Source organism: Martes martes, assembly GCF_963455335.1.
Source record: "Martes martes genome assembly, chromosome: 17".
Classification (NCBI taxonomy): domain Eukaryota; kingdom Metazoa; phylum Chordata; class Mammalia; order Carnivora; family Mustelidae; genus Martes; species Martes martes.
In genome coordinates, this window is record NC_137905.1 from 23,320,523 (window position 1) to 23,342,223 (window position 21,701).

The window sequence follows — 21,701 nt, forward strand, 5'->3', positions numbered from 1 at the left end:
ATTTAATCACAAAGCCAATGTTGGGGTTGAGGACTGACTTCAAAATCCATAACCTTTCTTCTAGACCGTGTTGTTGAATTGGATGGCGAGGCTAAACAGTGAGGCACTCAGACCACAGGTGCTCCTGCAATGCCTTCTAATGCATCTGTTGGGTTTTTTTTTTTTTTTTTCTCTTTATCCTTGAAATTGTCATAAAATGTATTAATGGCAGAGTTCAATGGCAGTAATTAGCCACTTGAAATAAAAAGTGCATAACAAATGGGACCTTTGTAGCCATTTTCCTCTCCAGTCTCACCATTAACTCGGCACACCCTCGATGCCCGTTTCCAGTGTGTCTGCTATAGATGCTGTTACTATTAATGAGACTTATGGGAGCTCACAAAAGAAATAGTGGAATCTATTCAATGAAAATTATGGATCCTTTAATAATGCTTCCTTGTGAGTTAGCACACTGCATCCTGGTGGTGCCTTTTGCACAGCGAACCATTGTTTAAATGCTGGGTCATTTGTGGGCATGTGCTCCATCTGTCAGGCGTCACAGAAACCTAAGGACATAAAAAGTCCTTCTACCACCTAATGGTTTTCAGCTGTTTGGTGAATTCAGGAGTTGACCCTTTAGAAGAGATAGCTAACAAGGACACAGATCAGGGTGTTAATTTGGAAGGTGTAACAAAGACAGGAAGCAAAACTGTGTATAAATTAGTATGGAGACTTTGGAAAGAAATGTGAACTTTTATTGGAAATTAATGGGCTGATATCAGGCATACTTGGGTTCAAATACCTGTTCTCCGGTTTGTTGTCTTCTGATTTAAATAATCTACCAAAGGATCAGTTTTCAATAAGGGTTCATTCTGTTTCCTTCTCCTCATATTTAGGGCATAGATTTTTTTTTTTTTCCTACTTCCAAGGAGGTATCAACAGATTTCAGGAGAAAAAATAAATAGAATATTTATTTGAAATGGAGAAAAATGTTTGGAAGGTGAAAAGTGATTGTTAAGAAATACACACAGGGGGGTAGGAAAAGAATAAATGAAACAAGATGGGATCGGGAAGGAGACAAAACATAAGAGACGCATACTGTCACAAAACAAACTGAGGGTGACCCGGGGGAGGGGGTAGAGAGAGGGTGATGGGGTTATGGACATTGGGGAGGGTATGTGCTATGGTGAGTGCTGTGAAGTATGTAAACCTGGCGATTCACAGACCTGTACCCCTGGGGCTAATAATACATTATATGTTTATAAAAAAAAAAAAAAGAAATACACACACACACACACACACACACACACACGTAGCTTTGGAATTGAAGACCAGAGCTCCATGATTCTACTTCTTACTAGCTTGTGTGTCCTGCAGTAGGTGATTTAACTACTCTGTGTTTCAGATTTCTCATCTACAAAATGTGAATAATAAAAACCATCATGGAGAGTAAGGATGAAAATGCATATGTTAATCAGTTAGAAGAGTACATGGCACATGGTAGGTTCTATATATTCACCTTATTCTGCCATGATCTGACCCGATCCTCGTAATGGTAGTCACCTTTGAAATAATGATGTTAGAGATTTTGTGCTTCTTTGCAGCAAGCTTCCCCCTTGCCCCACACTCCATTGAGAATACTTCAAAAGCCAAATCATTTATGGGGTAAACAGTTATTTACTGTGAGACTTAATTCTAGCATTTTATTTCATGACATACTTCTCTGCTGAGGAACAATATATTGTACTTTTGTAGAAGAAAATCCTTTTAGAATTTATGTTTTATGGTGCTTTGAAATACATGTGGGATAATTCCTCTGTAATTAGGCAAGATGCATTAATTATTTCCTAATGAGGTCAAATGAAGAAAAAAATAAAAATAAAACAAAGGAAATGTAATATCACATTATTTTCTTTCTCTAACTAAAACCATCAAAAGCACATGCCTACCAAGTAGAAATAATTATTCTCCTCCAAATGATGGCTTGGTTTGGTGAAAGGTGAGCCTTTTGATTTTGAGCTATTCAGTGTTGTCTATAATAATACATTATTCCATTGAGATTTAGTCCTTACTGGGATAAGGAAAAATTGTGAGTCTCCTGATTGCTATTAGCTTCTCGAGGTTCTATTAAAACAGGAAGAACAACAAAAAACTTCTTTGCTCATTTTTGTGTTTTGTCTTGTTATTTAATCAGCCTGGCCGTGTCTGATAGGCTTTTGACAGGGTTTCCACCCCATGGTCTCACCTGCTTTAATTGGACAGTGGCAGTTTTCAATTAGTGTAAGCTCAGCTCCTTGGACTGCCTTTGCAATTTCTGTCACACATATATTGTAATTATGTGTGTACCTCAATGTGTGAGACTATAAACATATGCTATATATTTGAATAAGAGTGCTGTCAACACTTTATTTTAGAAGTGTATTAATTATGACTGAATAATAATGTGGATACTAATGCAGAGCTGTATTCTGTTCCTGGTTGATATTTACATTACCAAATGCATCTCATTCTCAGAAGAATGAATTTTAAAGTAAGGAACAATTAGCAACTCTATGGAAATTGTATATCAAGAGTGCCTTACAAATAATCCTCCTCAAGACAGCTAACAGCTCTTTATTTTAAATTGTTTCTTTGCCAAAACAGGCAGCGATGTTAAAAATAGAAGGCTGAATTGTATTTAGAGTTGCAGCAACTGAAGATGACTGCATGGCTAGATAAGATTTTTAAGTGTGTAAAGCTCTTTTTTTAATGGAAACTAATACCATTTATCTTGATTGTATTGTTCTATCAATCACTAAGATTCTGTATATTTATGAGTGCAGTTTTTGAGTATGATGCTCTTTGACCTTCACATGAGCACACACTGATGATGCCTGGGAAGGTGATTATTTTCAGCAACTTTCAGCAGTCAGGGTAGATGTCAGGGATGGGAAAGAGATTCTTTTATTCAACATCCCAAGTAGGGGCACCTGGGTGGCTCAGTGGGTTAAAGCCTCTGCCTTCAGCTTGGGTCATGCCCCGCACTGGGCTCTCTGCTCAGCAGGGAGACTGCTTCCCCTTTTCTCTCTGCCTGCCTCTCTGCCTACTTGTGATCTCTCTCTCTCTCTGTGTCAAATAAACAAATAAAATCTTTAAAAAATAATAAAAATAAAAGATAAACATCCCAGGTACTTGTGTATCTAGGTGAGACATTAAATTTGGCCTGATATTTAGTTCTGTAAGAACCATAAGAATCTGCTTCGTCCCATAACAAGAGGTTGGGAATGGAATCTGTGTGTTGGGCATACGGTAGAAACACTATAAATATTTGTTGATTATATTTGACAATAGACTATATGGACAAATATGAATACTCTATTTCTATGTAAATTAAGTGTTTTAATATTCAGGGCAAGGATGTCTGAATGACCCTAAAAAAATGCTTGGAACCTAACATTGATTATTCCTGGCAAAAACAACTTGAACCATTTATTAAAATTAGCATTTGTCTTTATTGGATAAAACAATTCCACCTAGAATTTTTCAGGATTTAAAAGAAAATCACAGAAATAAATTACTCTGATTTCTTAATCAATGCTTCTCAAAGTGTGCCTGGACCAATATTAGCACCCCGGAAGCTTTTTAGAAACACAGTTGCTTGGACCCCAACCCCAAATTGCTAAATAGGGTCCTGAAATCTCTGTATTTACTTATGATTCTGATACTCAGTAATGTTTGCCCTGCTCAAGGATATATCTGAAAATTTGTTCATACCTCTTTCCTCTAGCTATCTAGATAGATTGCCAGGGTTTTAGGATAATCTGACATAATATTAACCTGAAATTTCAGATGAGTGCCCCCTGTCTCAGAAGGATTGCTTTAATGTGCAAATTATCGTTAAATTTGCTTCAAATAAAGACATGTTGGGCAGGGAACTTGAATATGCTAGCTTTGTGGTTTGCATTTGATGTATATAGTATTTCATTTAATATTCACAAAATTTCACATTGCTCATTTCCCCATTTGTAAAATTTGTCTTAAATTGAAACAAGATGAGTTTGATTTTCCTGTGGTCATATATTGAAACTTCCAAATCTAGGTTTTGTGATATTAACCCTACAATTTTTTTAAGACTATTTGTTATTTACTTATATTATTATTTTTTTAAACATTTTACTTATTTATTTGACACAGAGAGAGAGAGAGAGCACAAGCAAGGGAGCAGCAGAGGTTGCTGCAGAGGGAGAGGGAAAAGCCGGCTCCCCACTGAGCAGGGCACCTGACTAGAGTTCAGTCCCAGGATCCTGGGATCATGACCTGAGCTGAGCCAAAAGTAGACTCTTAACTGACTGAGCCACTCAGGCGCCCCTATTTATTTATTTTAGGAAGCAGGCAAGCAAGCAAGTGTGGAGAGGGGCAGAGGGAGGGAGAGGATCGTAAAGAGACTCCCTGCTAAGCACGGAGTGCAACTTGGGGCTTCATCCCAGGACCTTGAGATTATGACCTGAGCTGAAATGGAGAGTTGGCTACTTAACCTACTGAGACTCCCAGGTGTCCCATATAATTTTTTTTTTTTTAATTTCCAATCAGCAACCCCTGTTTACATTACGTTTAGCCTATGTTTAACATAATTTAAAGTTATATTAGTTTTTCTTAAATAAACTTTATTAAGGTATAATTGTATTAAATTTAGCTAAGTGGTTCTCAAATTTCTTTTGGTCATAGGACATCTTTATACTTTAAAAAAAAAAAAAACTTACTGAGGACTCCACAAAGCTTTGATTTATGTGAAGTGTGTTTATTATACTTGCATATTTGCCATTTTAGAAATTCACACTGAGGAAGTTTAAAGATTTAAATCACTTAAAGGTAAAAATGATAAACCTATAAGTAACATTTGAATGAAAATAACTACTTTTCAGCAAAGAATCCTGAGAAGACTCTTACTGTTTTTACATTAAAAAATTCTCTTTGATTTCTGGGTTAATAGAAGATAGCTAGATTCTCCCATCTACTTTTGCATCCAGTCTGTTGCAATGTGTTATTTTCATTAAAATATATGGGGAAAAATCCAGCCTCAAACAAATACATAGTTGGAAAGACATGGTTATTTGGATAATCTTTTCAGATAATTGTGGCTGTTTTTCTTTGATATCATACCAAAGTCTCCACAAGTGGGAGTGTCTGAAAATTCAGTTTCAGTGTGGAATCTGAAACCATATCAATACATTTCTATTCTCTTCTACATTGTCTGTTGGTTTCCCTTAGGTTTAGAATGGATCTTGGCCAACTTATAATTTTCTTACATCATACATTTGGAAAATACTGTTTCACTGAGCTATTATATAGATAATTCCAATTTTATTATAAACTAATAAAAAATTCATGTCAAAGAGTATCATCAGATCATTAATCTCACATAAAATCTTCAAGTATCTTGAAGCTTCAATCTCACAGAGGCTGATACAAATTTTCTTAAATTCACACATTTGCTATAAAGCTCAAAATCTTTCATGGACAACAGATACTCTTGGTTATCTTTGAAATCATAAGCTAATTTTGTTTATAAATTTAAAATTTTTATTTTATAAATTATAAATTTTTTATAAAATATATGGTAAGCACTCAAATCAAAATAGTTTGTCTGTCATCTGTTCACATAAAAAATGTGGCTTTTCAGCTTGCAACTGAAGCAATCCTATGTGATATTCTTTGAGTCAATGACCATACCTCAGCATGGAGCAGAAGTGCCTTATGGGTATTTCCCATTCCTTCACACAGAATACTAAAAACGTATACTCAGATCTGAGATTTAATAAAATTAATATTTTTGTACTGTTTCATCAAGGACATTCTTAAGTGAAACTGGCTTTTTTTTTTTTTTTTTTAAATCCTTAGAGTATGTGGTAGTGAAGAGTTACCCTGCCTCTTAGCATAGATTGGTGCCGCTGTCTTGATGGGTGCTAATATGGCAACAGTTTTTCTTCCGTTATACTTGTATTCTCCATATAAGTGTCAATACAATGAAAAAAGCAAATAACTTTGACCACCTGGAAGGGGCTCAGAAATCCCCAGAGGTCTGTGGACCCAAACTTTGAGAACTTCTGCTCTAGCCCTTTCTGATTCTTAGGTTCAGAGTGCTGATGGAAGTGTTTCCTATTGAGGTAGGAGAAATCTCACCAGTCTTGCACCTTTGCTTCTTCCCAGAATTTTTCTGGTACCTTGATGACAAAGACCGGCCACTTTTAAATATAACTGTAGGTGGTTAAACCACCAGAACTACAGCTTTCAATCCAATCTACCCAGTTTCCCACCATTGCTCCTAAATTGCCAGGTTACCCCCCCCCCACACACACACACAGGGTAAATAATTTGTGCAATGCTGACCTATAAGAAATGTATTTCAGTACATAGTCTCTTTCAAAGAACCCTCACTCTTACATTCAAAGGTAATTAGAAAGCAATATATTTCTTTAATATAATCACTCTATAATATGCCGAAGTGAAACCTGTATTTTATTGTTAAATGAAACGTCTTAGAAACCTGGTTCCCTTCTGGTAACTCTGAAAATCTTTCTCACAAGTGTTCCCAAATCTCTTTTCTCAAATATACCAAAATTGAAAGTAAATAAATAATACATGAAAAGTTAATCTTTTTTTCCAACCCCCTCCCATGCAAACTCTTTGTCACTTTGATTCCCTCTCCTGTCCACATTTATTGCTTCTGTATTAGTAGCTCTTGAACTTGTCATTGCAAATAAACCACCATATCTGATTAATAGGAAGAAGGTCAAAAGGACCATTTGATCTACTTTTAATGGCCTAAGACTCCACTAGGCCAGAAACACTTTTTCTCATGATCAAAGAGGGTGAAGATGTTATGAATACATATACTCATTATAGTTTCTTACCACAAATACATTAGAAATACTAGGAAGAAGAAATTAGGTGGGTTGGAACTTTTTCCTATATTCAAAATTACATAGCACCCAGTATTATTTTTTTTAAATATTTTATTTATTTATTTGACTGAGAGAGAGATCATAAGTACGCAGAGAAGCAGTCAGAGAGAGAGAGGGGGAAGCAGGTTCCCTGCTGAGTAGAGCCTGATGTGGGGCTTGATCCCAGGACCCTGAGATCATGACCTGAGCCGAAGGCAGAGGCCCAACCCACTGAGCCACCCAGGCGCCCCCATAGTACCCATTATGATGCTGTTGTGTTACCAGTGTGGTTGAATGTACAAAGGAAGGTTGGGGGTTTTTTTATTTTTGTTTTTGTTTTTTTGTTTTTTAGGAGAGGTTTGATTATATGGTCATTTGAGTAAATATTTCCCACTAGGAGATTCAAATTTGCAAAGTGTTATCTTGTAATTCTCTAGCTTGACACTGTTTTTTGCAAATGTCCCATCTCACCTCCCAAGCTCTGCCTCCTAGCCTTACTAGATTGTCTGACAGCTAGGGCAAGTTCTCTTTTGTCCTCTGCCTGGGGAGGTTTCTACCATTAGGCTCTTTCCCACAGGGGATTTTGGGGACCTAGGACTCTGAGGTGTTCATTAGGTATCATAGGTTTCCAAGTTTATTCAGTCTAGGACTCTGTTTCCTACTCTGTATGTACCTCAGAATTGATGACCCCTACCTTGACCGCAATTCTCATAAGCCTCTTATTAAGCAAACGGTAATATGTTAAGATGCATGTTGTAAAAAAAAAAAAAAAAAATCCTTAAACAGGTCTTCATTTTGTGAACAGTGAAGTCTTTGGTTTCTGATACTTTTATTTTTCTTCCCCTATGTTCAGTTCTGGAATACAACATTAAAACAAAAAAATGAACATGAGCTTCAGAAGCAGATCGACTTGGATTCAGGTCTTTTCTCCACTGCTCACTATATATGACATTGAGCCATGACTTAATAATCTAATTTTCCCTTCCTTTCTTTCTTCCTTCCTTCCTTCTTTCTTTCAAGACTTTTATTTATTTATTTGACACAGAGAGAAAAACACAAGCAGGGGGAGCGGCAGGCAGAGGGAGAGGGAGAAGCAGGCTCTGCCCTGAGCAGGGAGCCCAATGTGGGGCTTGATCCAAGGACCCTGCGATCATGACCCAAGCCGAAGGCAGACTCTTAACCATCTGAGCCACCAAAGTGCCCCTAATTTTCAGTTTCTTAATCTGAAAAATGAAGAGTCTAGTATGTACTTCATAATATGTTGTAGCACTTAAACGAAATAGGAAACAAATGTATCTAGTGGAAACTCATTGATGTTCTTCAAGACATGGCTGGATAAGTAAATGAATACGTTTTCCCCTTATTTTATAAATTAAGGAAGGTATAATTAGAAGGGGCAAAGTCAGTAGACATCTGATATGTAAACTTGGAACCAACATTTCAACAATTCTATAACTGCATTGATAGAAAATAAGGTGTTAGTGTTCTGTTGTTGCTGTGACAATTTGTCACAAACATAGTGGCTTAAAATAAATGAGTGTATTATCCTATATTTCTATAGGTCAGAAGTCCAACCGAGATGTCACTGGGCTAAAATAAAGGTCCCTGACTGTGTTCCTTTCTGAAACCTCTAGAAGATCATCTTTTTCCTTGCCTTTTCAGTCTTCTAGAGATCACCCACATTTCCTGGTTAGTTTTCACAGGCAGCAGGCTTGAATCGCTGACCCTTCTGCAGCCATGTCTCCCTCTAACCATAGACAGAAAGGGTTCTTCTCAATTTTTTTTTTTTTTTTTAGGATTTTATTTATTTATTTGACACAACGAGAGGGGAAACACAAGCAGGATGAGTGCCTGATGTGGGGTCGATCCCAGCACCCTGGGGTCATGACCTGAGCCAAAGGCAGATGCTTAACAACTGATCCACCCAGGTTCTTCTCTTTTAAAGATCCATGTAATTCGTTTGGGCTCACCTGAATAAACCAGAATCATCTTCTCATCTCGAGGTCACCAAATTAATCACATTTGCAAAGTCTCTTTTGACAGGTAAGGTAACATATTGATAGGATCTGAGGATTAAGATGTGGATATATCTGGGGAGGCTCATTAGAGTTTCACAACTGGAATCACAGCATACTAGTAGAACAATTGCAAGTCATAGCCACCACTTTAAATAAGTAGGGTATACAAAGATAAGTGGCTAGGATGCTTGAGAAGGATGTATTAGCTTATTAGGGTTGCCAAAATAAAACAACATGCTGGGTAGCATAAACAACAGAAATGGGCTTTTTCATAGTTCTAGAAGCTAAAAGTTCAAGATCAAGGTTTTGGCAAGTTTGGTTTCTACTGAGGCTTTTCTCCTTGGCTTGGTCATTTTTCAAGGGTCCTGGGATCGAGCCCCATTTTGGGCTCTGCTCAGCGGGAACCTGCTTCTGCGTGCCACTCTGCCTGCTTCTGTGCTCTCTTTCTCTCTCTCCTTCTGTCAAATAAATAAACAAAAAATTTTAAAAAATTAAAAAAAAGGAAAATGTAATAAACAGTAGTGCCTGGCTGCCTTAGTTGGTGAAACATGTGACTCTTGACCCTGGGGTTGTGAGTTGGAGCCCCACATTGGGTATGGAGTTAATTTTTAAAAAATTGTTAAAAAATGTAATAAATTGTTTTCATAAAAATTTGTGATTATTTTTATTATAGGAGACTTATATATTTCCAACAGCTCTATAGATCTGTGGTATGAAAACTGAGGGCATTTCAGTTTTCAGGTTTTCTTTTCAAGTTTTGTTGTTGTTGCTGTTTGGTACTTTCTCAATTTCTAGGCTTTGTTAGTGGAATGGAGACAGATTAGAGAAACACACATTCTGGCAATTTGATGGTATGTTGGGCTCCATTTTCAAATCTTTGCTATATGAATAATGGTACTTAGGAGAGTAAGAGCTTAAAAAAGGCAAATTTCACATACATTCCAGCCTTATAACAATCCGAGATAATTTTTTTGGGGGGGGGGGATAATATTGCTGTTTGTCTTATTACTATTTTAACAAGAGGAAACTAAAATAGAGAAAAATTATTTTTTTTTGACAGCATGTGAGCAAGATAGAGGGATAGGAAGAGAGAGAATCTTCTTTTTTTAAAGATTTAGTTATTTATGAGAGAGAGAGAATGTTGGGGGAGGGGCAGAGGGAAAGGGAAAGAAAGAGAGAGAATCTCTCAAGCAGATTCCCCATGGAATACCGAACCTGCCGCAGGGCTTGATCCCACAGCCTGAGATCATGACCTGAGCTAAAATCAAAAGTTGGATGTTGGGGCACTTGGGTGGCTCAGTTGGTTGGACAGCTGCCTTCGGCTTGGGTCATGATCCCAGGGTCCTGGGCTTGAGCCCCATATTGGGCTCCCTGCTCAAGGAGAGGCCTGCTTTTCCCTCTCCCACTCCCCCCGATTGTGTTCCCTCTCTTGCTCTCTCTCTCTCTCTCTCTCTCTCTCTGTTAAATAAATAAATAAACAAATAAATAAAGTTGGATGTTTAATTGATTGAGTCAGCCAGGTGCCCCTAACAGAGAAAACTTAAATGACTTGTCCAAGATCATATCTAGTGTAGTCATCCCCTCCTTACCCGTCAGAATCCATTCCAAGTCCCCCGGTGGATGCCTGAAACCTTAGATAGTACCAAACCCTGCATCTACTGTTTGTTTCTATACACACATACCTATGATAAAGTTTAATCTATAAATTAGGCACACTAAGAGATTAACAACAGTAACAAATAATAAAATGGGATAGTTAGAACAGTATGCTATAATAAAAGTTTTGTGACTGTGATCGCTCTCAAAATACATTGTACTGTGCTTATCCTTTTTCTTATGATGATGCAGAAGGATGAAATGCCTACACGAAGGGAAATGAATGGCGTAGGCACTGTGATGTAGTTTTAGGCTGCTACTGACGGTCTGATGATGGGTCAGAAGGAGGATCATGTGCTTCAGGACTGCAGCTGATTAAGGGTAACAAACCAGGGAGAGGGAAATTGGGATAATGGGGAACTACTATATTGTACTTCAGACTAGGTCTTTGGATTCTCATCTGTCTAAAAGGAAGAATATTTGTGAATATGTTCACTTGGCAGTCCTCTCATCCACTCTTTCATGCACCCCTACATTGTCCAATAAAACCATTTCCCTACCTTTCTTCTTTTAATTTTCTTATCAACACTTTTATCCATTCACTCATCCAGCCATCAGCCCATTCATCTACCCATTGAGTTGTCATGGGTGAGACTTGGTATTGTGGCTATTTCTGTTAAATCTGGACTTTGATCATGATCCTCTGCTTTCTTAACAAGACTTTGAATGAGACAGTTTGCAAAAGCTCAAGGGATAATACTGGGTAACACAGCTAAGTTATTATTAGGCACTGTGATCACAGAAAAGGATGATTTGCCAATGTCACACCCTATTTTATGACCCAAACTAAACTCTAGGTTCATGTAGTTCTTTTTAAACTTCATTTGCAATGTTCTTCCAAGGTCACAGCATTTTGATTACCCCAGTCTCTTTATAAATACAGAATTTCAGAGAGAGGAGATGACTGTCATTTGGTTATCCACTGTGTTCTTTCCCACTGTGCTCTTGTCAGTTATTTGGATAACAAGATACATCCTGTTTAGCAAGTAATTGTAATTAGCACATCAGAAATCTAACTCATATTTTTGACTCCTCTTAGTTCTCTGGTTAATCAAGTTCTTTTGAAACATAAAGAACATTGACATGACGTTTTCTTAAGATTTTCCCCTTTTTCCACAGTACGACTGAATGTTCCACTGTAAATTGACCTTTTGAAAATACCCTGGTTACTTTAAATATCCATATTTGTTTAAGATCTACTTGTTTTTATGGCTAATAATCCTGTTTTTTTTTTTAACTCTTATTCACCTTGCTTGTATTGTATATTATCACATTGTATACTTATTTGACACAAAAGTTCCCCCTTTCATATCTCTGTGTCTCTATCCATCCATCCATCCACCCATCTTTTCTTAAAACATTTTATTTTATACACACACACACACACACACACACACACATATATATATATATATATATTTTTTTTTTTTTAAGATAGAGAGAGCATGAGTGGGGGAAAGGCAGAGGGAGAGAGAGAATCTCAAGCAGACTCCAAGCTCAGTGAAGAACCCTACTCAGGGCTCCCTCCATCTCACAACCCTGAGATGTTGACCTGAACTGAAATCAAGGGTCAGATGCTTAACTGACTGAGCTACCCAAGCACTCCCTATCCATCTTTCTAATTAAGATAGATTTTTTTTTTCAGAAAATTTGTGTAGAGTGATTTGTTAATTGTTGAAAATTAAGTATATACCAACGATTTTCACATGAGAATCTCTTAGAGTTTGTCGTTGAACTTCTCAGGACTGTGTCTTATTTAGTGTAAGACGGGGAATAGTGCTCTGAAACAGAATAATTTATTATGTTTTCCCAAAATCAATCTTTTAGTGAGAAACTCTGTGGTCCTTCTCAGGACCTTCTCAACTCTGTTGCCCACTCAGCAACATGTCCATTGATGCATGGTATTTAATGTGTGTTGGAATCTATATAGAAGATGGCTTAGACTCTTCTTACTCAGCCTACCCTTTATTCTATTGTTTCCTTTATCCATGAATTCTCCAATAAAACCATCTAGCTACTCATCCTCCTTTCCGTAATTATCTTATCGACCAGTTCATCCATCTATCCACTCGTTCATCTGTGCACCTAAATCTAGTTTTAGTAATTGGTCCACTATGACTGTTCACCCACACTCTGGCTCACACTAGCATTTATTCAATGATCCAATGCCTAGTGACTGCTGTCCCCCTAATTCTAGGCTTACAGTTATCAGGTAATAAAAAAAAAATCTTAAAATTTTATTTGTTAATTATACCTCAATAAAGTTGGGGGAAAAAAAACTTCCAGATATATTGACTATCATTGCTTATTTAATGGGTAAATAAGTATAAAAAATGTGATTTTCAAGTGCCTTGTCCAATGGGTGAGTTTCGTCCCAGATCTCATTGTATTTAACTCAAGAGATAGCATTCTTTTTTTTTTTTTTTAAGATTTATTTATTTTTTTATTTATTTGGCCAACAGAGATCATAAGTAGGCAGAGAGGAAGGCAGAGAGAGAGGAAGGGAAGCAGGCTCCCCGCTGAGCGGAGAGCCCGACGTGGGGCTCGACGTGGGGCTCGATCCCACGACCCTGAGATCATGACCTGAACTGAAGGCAGAAGCTTTAACCCACTGACCCACTCAGGCACCCCAAGAGATAGCATTCTTATTTTTATTATAAATTGATGTTGTCTGTTGAATTCTGACCAGGAATACAATAGGCAATACCTATCATTGTAATTCTAAAATATCATTTTCACAAGAATCGACCTTATATGCATTTTTATTTTGAATTTTAATTCCTTGAAGATATCATGCCTATCAGCATTAATTTTGTCATATTTTAGTCATTACAAAAACCCTAAAGGTAGGGTATTAAAACTATTTTTAAAATCTTTTACAAATAAGAGAACTGAGTTTTGGGGATGTTAAGTAAATTCCTGAGCATCGTATAGTTTTTCCTAACCTAGCTCTGTTCCTCATCAGCCCCTTATTCTAGACTCTGTAATCTGAACTACTACTCTACAAATCTTGAGTTGCCTTCCAGAAACATACTGACTTCCAAGACTAAGAGATTTAATATATTCACCAGGCCGTTATCAGCATACATAGGGAAAAAAAAAATGTATCTAACAGAAGGGAAAAGGGAAGTCCAATGTTTTGTTTTGTTTTGTTTTTTCCTGTGATTAGTTAAATGTTGGAGACTCCAACTCAGTACTTAAAGGGAAAGAGCAAATCTGAGAATGTAGAAGTTCAGTGTTCTTAGAGCATTTTTAAGACCATTTTGGAAGAGGAGCTAAGTTAATAAGATAGCTTTTATATGATATCATTACAAAATTAATCCATCTAATTCTCCTTTCTCTGAAAACTGTCGGTAAGGATGATTTGACTCCTACTGTGTGTGGGTCTTTATATAAAGGCAAATTTTGCTCAACATGATATCATAAATATTTCAAAAACTATTTATCATCAGCACATTGCTTTAAAAAATGGGAACTTTCTTTATTACGGTTTGACAAAGAGATAAGGATTTACTGTGGCACTGACACCTCATGTTTCCAAACCTGTAAAGTCTAGACTGAAGATGGAAATTTTGCCAAGGTCATGAATGTTGGCTTGGGAAGTCTCTTGGCAAAAAGCCTGCCAGCCTCCTGTTAACGTTCTCCTTTTGCATTCCTCTTATTTGAGCATTCTGCCTTTCTGGGTCTATGTCTATTACGTTTCAAACTTCTATAGGATAAATTAGTTCATAAACTGTGCCTGTACTGTATGGTTTCTTGCACATGACTGCTAAATGTGTACATTCAATATTTTCATTCAGGAACAAACTGGAGAAGCTTTTCCATTCTGTCTCCTTCTCTGCTAGGAAAATGGAAGGTACCCACCTAACTACTTACGTGCTCCTGATGGTCTCTCTAGAATTATGCTAAAATATATATGCTCTAGAATCTGATTTACTGAGTTACATCTGGATCTATCACTGTCAATTATATGTGCTTGAGAAAGTCACATGAGCCCCTCATCCATGTAAACTCATTGCCAAAGTGCAGGATGTTAAGATAGGTCTTGTGTAGGACCCCTGCCCCCAAATTAGACTTTAATGAGCATTTACTATGTGCCAGGAGTGTGATGCTTGTTGCTGGGTACGATGTTGAATATTATATGTAGATGTCTTTCCTATGTGGAAATGATCTATCTATCATCTCAATTCAAATGAGTAGTTCAGGGAATGCATTTCTTTTTCTGACTATATTTTTAGGTCCCTACAGCCAAAGAAAGGAGTTCACTTGGACTTGCTTTCAATTTTCCGTTTCTCTAGACACCAGTTCCCATGGCCAGTTCAAGCTGTCCAATACTCACACCAGCAGCTGACAGAAAATGCAGGTTTAGATGGTATATCTTTTGCTGTAGCAGTGTTTTAGGAAAATAATATTTTGTGAAGAACACAGGATGCTGAGTTTTGTTATTTTAATCAGGGACTGTCTCTTCTTTAGCCTTTTTACCTCTTAAGACACGCTTAAGGGTAACTTGGTTTATATTGAGAATTACTTTGAGAACTATTATTTCACTGAAAGCTTGTTTCCTCCGAGTGTGTGATCACAAGAGTGATTGCTGACTTCATCTTAGGAAATGTTGGGGTGCTCTTATGCCTATTACCTAACTTTAATCCTGCTCCTTCTTGGTGGGGAGCAGTTTGGAGATATGAAAAGAACCCTTATGCCCTATTGCTCATATTCTTTACCTGTTCTTTCAAGCTCCTAGCAGCCTAAATATGTTTCTGATTTCAATTCAAGTTCTGCATTCTTATTATCTTGGAGACTTAGGCCAAAAACTTATATTGTGTCAAAGTCCCTAATGCCATCTTTGATACTGAATGGTTGTGACTAGGATGAGATTATCAGCCGGGCCATAGCACAGTTTCTCCCTGACAGGCATGGTAGTAGATACAGAGAATACAGTGCTAAGATGTAATTTGATTCAAGAGTGCTAAGCTTGCTATCTCCTCCAAAGGTGAGCAGATTCATAAAAAACAGGGATCAGTAAGTGACAGTTTTATGCTTCGTTGATCCCTGTTAACCTCTTCGGGTTCCGAATGACGATGATGCTTTCTTAGCTAGCAACTTGGCTATTTCTCAAGAGCAAGATAGGAAAATGAGACACCCTTCCATGATGTTGTTCTGGATAGAGTAGAATTTCAAATGAAGCTCTGATACCAGAGCTAACCGATTTTCAGTTGATGAGGAAGTGATGAAGAAGTAATTTCCCCTGTAGTTCACTCGATTCATCTGTCATCACTCACTCTAGAGAAAAAGGTGGCAGAATGGTAATTAAATCATCCTCTGGCATTCAAATAGGCACTAAGAGAAGAATTCGTCTTCTCTAGACTCTCTTGTCCCAAGAGTGCTTCAGTGTTCTGAGGGGTCCTGTGTGAGAAGGTTGAAAAGTAATCTGAACTTTTTTTTGACAGCTGCCGAAGAGATGTTTGTGACATTGAAGACTGGGGTGGGATGGAGTGGGGGCTCTTGTTCTGAGAACAGTGAGTTCTGACTGTCAGATAATTGTTATCTATTATCCATCTATTCCTGACCCACTGCCTGTCCGTCCACTCATCCTTCCATCCACACGCCCATCTACCGTGTCTTAGTTCTCATGTTGGGTGCTAAAGGGGGTTCCATCCACACGCCCATCTGCCGTGTCTTAGTTCTCATGTTGGGTGCTAAAGGGGAGTACATACCCCAGGGCTTTGGATTTAGAGTAGATTAGATTTTAGATCACCGGACCTGATCGTTCTAAATTCCTTTCTCTCTCCTTTTCGATCCCTGTTTTGAAAATCAAATGAGAAAACGTTATTTTCTCCTTTTCTTTCACATTGACTTTACTCCACAGAAACTTTCTGAGTTTCCGACAGTATGACAGACACCTTACTCGGCAGTGGAAATACAAAGGAAAATGCAAATGCAAATGCTTCTTCTTCCCTTGACTTTGGTCGTCTAAACTCATTTTAATTGGGGGGTATTATGCAAATATATGGAAGATGGTGAGGGTGTAATTATACTGATACTCACAATTCAGCTCAAGTACGTAGCAGTTCTATTATGATCCCTGAAACTGAAGACTTCATGTACAAGACTGGGATCACTCTTTGCACACTTGACACGCTCTGCTTCTGCAGCCCGACTGTAGTGACCAGAGGGATTGGAGTTTTGACTGGCTGTAGATGTGACAGGTTTTGGGTGTCAGGCTGAACTCGAGAATCAAAAATTAAGCTTTGTTAACTGGTGTCTAAGTTTTCTCTCTGACCTCTTCTCCCTCTGTTGCCTGCAAGACCTTTGCTTACAGGCACACACCAACCTCTGTAATGTCACTAAAACAAAATTATGATAATGTCAGGCTCTTTACCGAAACCTTGTGTCTATGGACTCTTGTTATTTTTATAGTCAAATCTAATCACCATTTGTTTTCAAAACTCTGTGTAATCTGGTCCTTGCCTTACCTTTTATTCTTATTTTTTGCCACATTTTCACTCCTTAACTCAGTGCTCTAGCCATGTTAAATCGCCTGTGCTTTCTCTAACAGTATGCTCTGTCTTTTCTCTGGATCTTTATCCATATTATTACCTGTGGCTGACATGCATCTCCTCCCTTCTTGGAGATCGGAAGTTTTAATCATTACTTCTTTGGGGAGGCCTTTTCTGTCCCTCCACACTCCACGTTAAGAGTTAAGTTAAATTTCTGTGTGCTTTCATAGCCCTCATATCATAGCCTTTAGAGCATGCATTTGAATCTAGGAAATTGACTCTAAAGCTTATGCTGTGAAGATTGCCACTTGCTGATAGTGCATTCTGTGGAAAAGTTGCCTAAAAATCTCCGAATCACAGTAGTTTCCTTGCTGAAATGGAGAAATGCTATCTAGTTTTCATGTGAGAATAACATTGCATTTATACATGTAAAATGTTTATCGGACAATAATAATTAGTAACAGTAAATCTACTTACCTTAAATTTGTGTTTCTCTCCCACTAACCTGTGAGTCTTTGAGAGCAGTAACCATATATGTATTATTTGTAAACATTCTCTGTTCATATTTAATAAATGAATGAGTGAGATCTTTCTGTACCATGACCTGGCCAACAAGTCATACCTCTCGAGGACGATTTGTAGGTGTCCCTTATCCTACCTGTTCTAGCCCTTGCGAGAAGTCCTCACACTTCAGATGATGCACAAAATGTGAAAATTTTGGGATATTGCACCATAATCTCACAGAGAGGGTCTTGGGGTGGATAAATTGATAGGAACAGTGAGGCTGCATTGAAGCAAGCAGGTTGTGACAGACTTACGTGACGAACAACAAAGAAAACAGCTTGTCTTCAAGAACCTCGAGTTCTTTTGAGAGAAGTCCAGACGTAGAGTCTTAGGAGCTTTTGCTGCCTGCAAATTACTAGTCTTGCATACCCACAAATCTTTTATTTGTAATGTCAAGTTGGTTACTTGAATAACCATGTGCCAGAATATGTGTGTGTGTGTGTGTGTGTGTGCGTGCGCATGCCCGCGTGCTACAAGCAATAGGATGAACAATACAATGAACCAAATAAATACAGAAACAGTTTTCTGTGTTTCAGGAATATTGTCAGCCAGGATCTGGATTTTACTGAGATTTGCTAAAAATGAATTTCCTGAAGAAAGAGGGAGCAGTGCTTACTAAAGGTTTTTTGTTTGTTTTGCTTTTGTTTTGTTTCATTTTTCCCATTTTTTTCAGGATAGAATCTTGGGAACTTACTTTCACTTGAGTTGCAACTAGGCTTCTAGCCGTGTTTTCAGATAGTTGCAAATGGTTGAATGTGATATAAAATTAGTTTTAGTTACTGTACCCCTACCTTGTCTACACCTTTTTCTCTATTTCTCAAAGAGATTATCTCAGATTCCAAAATCAAATCTGCAGAGTCGATGTTTTATCCCTAAATTATAGGCAAAGTAACTGAAGCTCAAATAAATACATTCATCTCTCCCATTTCATACAGTTAGAAACCTCAGTATTAGCTTTGTTTTACTCCTTCAGAAACCCACACTTTCCCTTCTCCCTCAGTAACTTTTAAACACAAGGGACCATAAAAACCTAAATTAAGACTATCTGCAATTTACTAATCAGAGGCTATTGATAAATGTAAAGAGAAGTGTGGCACAGATAAGTTCCAACACAAATGATTACACCATTTTGAAGGACTTGAGTTGTCATAGCAAAAATGCTGTGTACAAGAGTGCAGCATCCTGGGACGCCTGGGTGGTTCAGTGGGTTAAAGCCTCTGCCTTCTGCTCAGGTCATGATCTCAGGGTCCTGGGATCGAGCCCCGCATCAGGCTCTCTGCTCAGCAGGGATCCTGCTTCCCCCCCCCCCCGCCCCCCGCCACCCTCTTCCTGTCTCTCTGCCTACTTGTGATCTTTCTCTCTCTGCCAAATAAATTTTTAAAAATATTAAAAAAAAAAAAAAGAGTGATGCATCCCAATACCTCTGTGTCTCAGGATTGCCTTGCATGTGGATGGAAACCTCTATGAAGGATATATTATTCAAATTTTCTTTTTTTAATAAAAATGCTAATGGAAATGTTAAAATGCACATAAATTAAAATGATCATAAATTAGGATTAATATCATATTAATGAATTATAATCCCACATTCATTAAGATAAAGTGGCATTTCAATATTTGCTCTTGTTAATAAATTTAATACAATAAATGATAGGGATACATTTGGAGATTCAATAAATATTTGATGTAATCGTATGCTTTAACTTTTTAAAATATTCAAAAGTTAAGTAGGAGATCTAGATGCATTTGGATTCTTTGTTGCTATTTTATGTCTTTTTTTATATTCTTTTCTTTTCATTTATTGAAGCGCTAAATACAATTTAAATTGGTGAAGAAAGCAATAGAGCCTGTTCTGAATAAAAGTGATCCCAAGAGAACACAATGTCTTTTGAGTTTCTAGGAGTTTCTTACCACAGTTTTTTGGGTTTTTTTTTTAAGGAAAAAGTATTTGAAATCTGAAATCTTACAGTGCAGTAACTGGATACACACACACACAGACACACACACACACAGATATATACACACACACGTACATACATACTGAAAATATGTGCATTAAGCACCATTTTACAACTATAGTTCAATGAATTTTTCTTTTAAAAGTGAAAACTAAAGTGAAAACTATATATATATATATATATATATATATATATATATATTTGTTTTATTTTAGTTTTTTAACAGGAGTCAACAGAGTATAAGGAAGATGTAACATGTGTCAGAACATTCCTGTCTTCCTCTTAAGAGTAAAACTGAAAATTTTAAAAGCAGAGATTCTTTTTTCCTTAGTACCTACCAAAATGTTTCAGGTAGAGCAGGTGTTGAGTACATTTTTGTTGCCCTTGTAACTGAACTAACGTGAGTTTGACCCTTGGTGAGTCACAGATAAAAATTACACCAGGTGATGTTGTTGCCCAAGTGAACTTTATTGTGGATGCCACAGGGAGTAACCAAAGCTGTGACTTCTTGAGCAAGGGTGAATGGGTTCCTTGTATTTAGGGTTAGGATGACTTTTTAGAAGAGGGAGTCTTGTCATTGGATATAGAGGCGGACCTTAGGTTATGCTCATGGCCTTACAGAAACGTGTGGACCTATACATGTATTTTACGTGAATGAGGCTCATGTTTCTCCTGGGGAGGAGATTTTGCTATTACAGTCAGGTAAAGGTAACTGTCAGTCACTCCGTGGGTCACTCCATGGTCCACCTGCACAGGAGTGCGTCAGGGGTTAGTTCATACTGGGCTGCGTGGTCTCCATCCCTGGAAACCTCCTCCAGGCAGTTCTTATCACTTGAGTGATAGTTTTGGTTTCCATGGTGGGATGTTATGCCCACAAGGTCTTTTGCCTGAGTGAAGAGATGAGCTGGAAAGAGAACTTAAGGAAAAATGTGGAACAAAGGTCAGCAAACAGAGAAGCAGTAAAGGTCAGGTGTTGAAGTCTAGCTGGTTATACCTTGACCTGAGATGAATCTGTATTTCTCTTGTAAAGTTTTGATTGTCCACATGGTCCCTTGTTCTGGCCTCAGTGCTCTTCTCTGTAAAATGGGAATAATGTTCCTGGCCCAGAAGAATTATACAGAACAAGAAAAAAAAAAGTCCTGGGGAATGTAAGATCTTAATATGCATCAGATTGAGTTATTTTTGTTTTTATAAATGTAATAGGTAAATTTAAGTTTAATTCTGGGTCTACCTACTGTGCTTGACTCCGTCAAATACAAACCTTGGAAGGGTTATTATGTACCTTGTTGAACCTCGCTTTTCTCATGTTTCATGTGAAATATTTTAACTCATCAACTTTTGGAAAAATTAAGAGAATTATATAAGAAGCAAATCCCATAGTTCTTGGCGCACAGAGAACGTGATCTGTCAAAGGTAGGAAGAACTTTAAATAAGTGTTTAATAAATGGATTTTAGTGTATGTGCTGCCGAAGCGAGCACTAAATAAATGTTTAATAAATGGAAAAAAATACACACATTTTTGTGTTTTCCTCTTGATCTTTTTATCATTCTAAATGCATGTCAATTTACACCAAACAGTTCCGAGTACTTTTTAAAATTGTTATGATGTATATAAATTTCATTTTATTTTGATATGCATACAGTTTATAAACTCTATGCACAACTACTGTTAGTAGAAATTGATGAAGTTGAGATGAATATAGAAAGAACCAACTTGATATTCAAACAGGAGGTAGTTAAAAAGTAACTTTGCAAGTTGCCCCATCGCAACAAAGTAACCAATGTCACTTTTCATTTTAGCTGCACACAGACCTGGATCCTGGGAGCAAAAAAATCAAGTATATCTTATCCGGCGATGGAGCTGGGACAATATTTCAAATAAATGATATAACAGGAGATATCCATGCTATAAAAAGACTTGACCGGGAGGAGAAGGCTGAGTATACTCTAACAGCTCAGGCAGTGGACTGGGAGACGAACAAGCCTCTGGAGCCTCCTTCTGAATTTATTATTAAAGTTCAAGACATCAACGACAATGCGCCAGAGTTTCTTAATGGACCCTATCATGCCACAGTGCCAGAGATGTCCATTTTGGGTAAGTATGCTTCC

At 37.5% G+C, this 21,701-nt stretch overlaps 1 protein-coding gene across 1 annotated transcript in view; it reads left to right on the forward strand.

Annotated features, from left to right (window-relative positions):
• LOC308358509 (cadherin-8) overlaps positions 1-21,701 on the forward strand; it is a gene marked incomplete at both ends in the record, with an annotated part of 287,989 nt that overhangs the window by 88,498 nt on the left and 177,790 nt on the right. Inside the window, one exon of the mRNA XM_080828719.1 lies at positions 21,393-21,687. Coding sequence (XP_080684845.1) covers positions 21,393-21,687 — 295 coding nt within the window. The remainder of the gene's footprint in view (positions 1-21,392; positions 21,688-21,701) is intronic.